At 47.1% G+C, this 4,801-nt stretch overlaps 1 protein-coding gene across 2 annotated transcripts; it reads left to right on the forward strand.

The window, feature by feature from the left end:
• Window positions 1-375: 375 nt before the first annotated feature.
• On the forward strand, window positions 376-4,284 carry MRPL52 (mitochondrial ribosomal protein L52). Of its 2 annotated transcripts, XM_070426322.1 has the most exons (5): window positions 376-432; window positions 545-602; window positions 677-744; window positions 3,689-3,753; window positions 4,115-4,284. In XM_070426322.1, exons 1-5 carry the CDS (start codon window positions 405-407, stop codon window positions 4,265-4,267), a joined length of 372 nt encoding a protein of 123 aa, XP_070282423.1. In that variant the 5' UTR covers window positions 376-404; the 3' UTR covers window positions 4,268-4,284. The 2 variants fall into 2 exon arrangements, with proteins under 2 accessions (XP_070282423.1, XP_070282430.1); XM_070426329.1 differs by lacking the exons at window positions 376-432; window positions 545-602; window positions 677-744 and adding an exon at window positions 2,923-3,087.
• The last annotated feature ends 517 nt before the right edge of the window (window positions 4,285-4,801 follow it).

The following is a 4,801-nucleotide window of genomic DNA, read 5'->3' on the forward strand; positions in this document are numbered from 1 at the left end:
AGCCCGAACTTTCTGATTCTCTCAAGGTTTGACTCTTAGGCTGGGAAAAATATGTTACAGTGATGAGGGATAGTATACGGTAACGTGTATGGTACTCCGCTGAGATATAAAATATAAATTTCAAAGAACCGCTACAGGGAGTCGTAGAAACAGTTCAGAGGACACAACTCCCACTGAGGGAGTCTCCACCACCGAGGATGCATACGATGGTCGACCGATCTGCTCCAAAGTCCCAGCCGCAATTTCGTCCTTCTCTTCCGTACAACGACCCAAGATGGCGGGGCCCGTGATTGAAAACCTGGTTCAAGATGGCGGCTTCCTACTTCCCCCGAGGAGTAGCGCGTGGCCGCTGAGGCCACGCCCACCGCCTTGGCCACGCCCACTTCCGGTCCCTGGCCCGCAGCATGGCTGTTCTGGGTGCTCTGCTCTTTAGTAAGTGGGCTCGGGAGCCGGCGGGGGACGGAGGGCCTGGAGGGCGGGGGGCCTGGGACCCCCGGGCTGGCAGCACGGCCTCTCTCTCCCCTCTGCCCTGCTTTCCTCGCAGGTGTCCGGAGGCTGCACGGCAGCGCGGCGGCTCGGGCGGGTGGCCAGTGGAGACTCCAGTGAGTGTGGGTTTGGGGAAGATGGGGGTCCAGAGCTGTGCTGAGTCCTAACCGAACGGTTTTTCTCCTCCCAGGCAGGGCATGGCTGCCAACCCCTCGGGCTACGGGCCCCTGACGGAGCTCCCAGACTGGTCGTACGCGGGTGAGCGCGCATCTCCTCGGACAGTTAACTCTGCCTCGGACCGTGTCACCCGGAGAGAACGCCCCTGCGGGGAGCGGGTGGAGCCGGGGGTGGGGCCGGGGTGTCAGGGTGGCGGTGTGTCCGAGTGAACAAGGTATTGAACTTTACAGGGGGAAGAAGCCCTGTTGTTTATTTTGTAAATTAAACTAGGCCGGTGGGAAACAAAGCTAGACAGGCTCTTTTAGGCTTGTGCAGATCAGCAGATCACAGTTCTGACTGGGGGCGCCCCGCCAGGGGAGAGAGTGAAAAGGCTTTCCTGTTTCTCAAAGGATGGGTCTTAGGAAGTTCTCCGTGCTGAGTGCATTATTGAGAATTTGGTACCAAATGCAGGGAGAGCTCCTGGAAAGGCTGCCAAAATGAGCATCACAGAGAGAGGAGTAGAAAAGTGAATAGTGAGGATGGTGGCCGCCCTTCAGAAAGGTCTCTTCCCTTTATTATTTAAAAAAAAAAAAAAAGATACTTTTTTTATGATTTCAGAGATGAAAGGAGAGGGAGAGAGAGATAGAAACATCAGTGATGAGAGAGAATAATTGATTGGCTGCCTCCTGCGCACCCCCCACTGAGGACGGAGCCCAACCTCCCCGGCATCCAGCGTGGCCTTCTGGTTCATAGGTGATGCTCAGCTACTGAACCACACAGGCCAGGCTCTTCCCTTTACTTAAAAAAGAAAAGAAAAGAAAAAACAACAAAGTAAAATAAAAATAAAAGAAATATTAGCCCTAGGAGGGAGAAGCTTAGAAAAATTGAAGCCACACCTCATGCCCGTATAGGACTCCAGTTTACAGATAGGAAAATTGAGGCCTAGAAATGCGAATTGCCTGTGATCACCCACGAGGTAAGAGCAAAGCCAGGACTAGAACAGGGCAGAGGCCAGTCCCCCTTCAACAGCACAGAGGCCTGAGTATTAATACCCTATTGGATTTTACAGGAGTATGATTTTGCTTAATTGGAGGATGGTGAAGATTTTTTCTACTTGTTATTTACTGTAGGAAGCCTAGGATCTTCTTGAAGTAGTATGGAATATTGGAAAGACTCTGGAATTTATTCTTTTTTGGTTGTTAATCCTCACCTGAGCATATTTTTCCATTGATTTTTTAGAGATAGTGGAAGGGAAGGGGAGAGACAGAGAGAGAGAAACATCTATGTAAGAGAGATACATCAATTGGTTGCCTCCTGGACATACCCAACCAGGGCTGGGGATTGAGCCTACAACCAAGGTACGTTCCCTTCACCGGAACCGGAATCGGGATCGGAATCAAACCCAGGAACTTTCAGTCTTCGGGGGCCGATGCTGTATCCACTGAGCCAAACTGGCTAGGGCTGGAATTGATTCTTAATCCAGGCTTCTCTACTTGCTAAGGTTGTGGGTCTTGGTCAGGTTACTTAATTGTATCTCTCAGTTTCCACATCTGTAAAAAATACCTATCTCATATGGTTCTTGGAAGGATAAAATGAAACGACCAATGTAAACACCTGGCATACACACATTGGTTCCCTTTGATAAATAATATCTCTTTCCTGTCTTGCCTTCAAACATTTGGGCGGAGAGTTCACTCTGTTTATTTCTTTGTTGAAAATGCCCTTTCTTATCAACTCCATTATAAACCATTTGAGATAGTTTGTAGCAAGTCCGCAGATATTTATGAAATTTTTATTATGTGTCTACACTATAGTGAAAGCTTAGTTCCTGATCCCAAGGAACTTAAAGTCTAGCTGGGAAAACAAAGCATGGACATTTTAAAAATTAAATGATAACACTTTAGTGCTCTGCTCCTTTCCAAAACGATTTGAGATGGCTAAATAAGGTTAGAAGCAATAGTACAGTAACTGTCCCAAGGCAAATAGATGAGTATTAAATGAGTGATATACACTTTTTTTTTCTTTATTGTGATGAGAAACATATACAATTTTCCTTTATAGAGTGGTCCCCCTGACATTTCAAGTACCCCCCCCCCCGCCCGTACATAGCTATTACTATTACAATATTATTTTTTTCTCCCATTTACCTCTCCCCGGCCACTCCCACCCCCCAGCACATGCCCTTACCCCCCCCTCCCCAGTGTCTGTGCCCATTGGTAATGCTTATATACATGCATACAAGTCCTTTGATCTCCTAACCCCACCTTCCCTCTGAGGTTTAACAGTCAGTTCAATGCTTCTCTGTCTCTGGATCTTTTGGTTCTTTAGTTTATGTTGTTCACTATATTCCACAAATGAGTGAGATCATGTGATATTTAACTTTCTCCTACTGGCTTATTTCGCCTAGCATAATGCTCTCCAGTTCCAACCATGCTCTTGCAAATGGTAAGAGTTCCTTTTTTTTTTTACAGCAGCGTAGTATTCCATTGTGTAGATGTACCACAGTTTTTTAATCCATTTCTTTGCTGATGGGCACTTAGGCTGTTTCCAAATCTTAGCTATTGTAAATTGTAATATGCACGTCTTTCAGAAGAGAGTTTTAAGAGGTTAGAGAAGGGTTTCTGGGACAGATCAGGCTTGAGGTGGGCCTCAGGATGATAATTTGCCTGGAAGGAAAGGCAAGAGGTGTTTGTTATGGAGTTAGGTGGAATTTAGCAAAGATTTGAGGTGAGTAGAACAGTGATCAGTTTGCTTGAATGGGGGCTTTATGAAGATAAAACAGGTGATTCAGCATTGCAAAGAACCTTGAACTCCAGGCTGATGAGGGGTGAGTGAAATACAATAGGAACATGCCCAGGAGCTTATTCTTGGTGGTTCTGGCATACTTCACCCTTGAAGATGAGGAACTTGTTTTAGGGAAATTTTTCAGTGGGTGTGAAATGGAAGCGAGGAGCTAAAAACTGTTTTTTCCCTCATTTCTGTCTGCTTTCGCAAGGTGCTACAGGCCATCTCTAACATTTGCCTTTTCTCTCACTTCTATCTCCAGATGGCCGCCCTGCTCCTCCGATGAAAGGCCAGCTTCGAAGACAAGCCCAAAGAGAAAAATTTGCAGTGAGTTGCTAGAGCCCCATCCAGGGCATCCTGCATGTAATCTGAGGGACAGAGTTTAAACTAATTTGTCTTGAGCTGTGTTGACACCTAAGCTAACATGTACCCCTCACACTGTTTTAACAGTACTGTGAGAAGGAAGGAATAGAGGGGGTACTCCTAGGGCAGGAACCGGTAGTAGACATTCTGCCACACATTTTACTGTCTTCCCCACTTCCCATCCCAGGACCTGGCCCCACCCCTTCCCCAGTCAGCAGTGTCATTTTCCAGCTGAAACCTCTGACTTTGATCTGTGAATGAAAGGATATATGGTGCAGAGCTCAAGCCCCAGATGTTATTCACACTGTTTTCCTGTCTGTTTCAGAGACGAGTTGTACTGCTGTCACAGGAAATGGATGCTGGATTACAGGCATGGCAGCTCAGGCAGCAGGAGAAGTTGCAGGAAGAAGAACAGAAGAAGAAAAATGCTCTTAAACCTAAAGGGGCTGCTCTGAAGAGCCCACTACCACGTCAATAAAAAGCAACTCCTATCTATCTCTTTTTCCCAGCATTGTTGTTGTTGTTCCCCATCCATCTTCAGAGCAAAAGAGCTTGGACCCCAGGAAGAACAGGCTATAAGGGCACTGCCTGGAAGGGCTCCCTTCCAGTTCAGGGGTATCTTGCTCTGGGATATTTACCCCTCCTTTGCAGGTCTTAGGACTGGCCCAACTTTGAGCAGTTACTGCTCTGCAAACATGAAAAGGGGGCCACAGTTTACTTGGTCTTAGCCACCATTCAAGCTTTGAAAAACCTATACACAGCTCAGTCTGCATCCAGTTACACATTTAATAAATGTTTCGATGAAAAAGACTTTCCAGCTGAGGTCCATTTCTTGGCAAGAAATTGGAGAGAGGACTGTCCTCCTGGCCCCAATTTACATAAGGGGCCCTGGAGATACTCCACCCCAAAAACAGCCTTGTGGGTTAGGGATATCCCATATACCTCCCACAACCCTGTTAGCTGCCCCCCAAGGCCCAGGAAACCTTTTACAGGAGCATCAATGGGCTGCCTC

The sequence above is a fragment of the Myotis yumanensis genome, unplaced genomic scaffold, assembly GCF_028538775.1.
Source record: "Myotis yumanensis isolate MYYU_CA2020_CCGP unplaced genomic scaffold, mMyoYum1.0.hap1 SCAF_1, whole genome shotgun sequence".
Lineage (NCBI taxonomy): Eukaryota > Metazoa > Chordata > Mammalia > Chiroptera > Vespertilionidae > Myotis > Myotis yumanensis.

What these genes read in the sequence shown, in the direction of transcription:
- MRPL52 (XM_070426322.1), top strand. Translation starts at nt 405, where the DNA reads ATGGCTGTTCTGGGTGCTCTGCTCTTTA. An exon ending in TCTGGGTGCTCTGCTCTTTA is followed by an intron (nt 433 to 544) that starts GTAAGTGGGCTC and finishes CTTTCCTCGCAG; the next exon opens with GTGTCCGGAGGCTGCACGGC. An exon ending in CCCAAAGAGAAAAATTTGCA is followed by an intron (nt 3,754 to 4,114) that starts GTGAGTTGCTAG and finishes TGTCTGTTTCAG; the next exon opens with AGACGAGTTGTACTGCTGTC.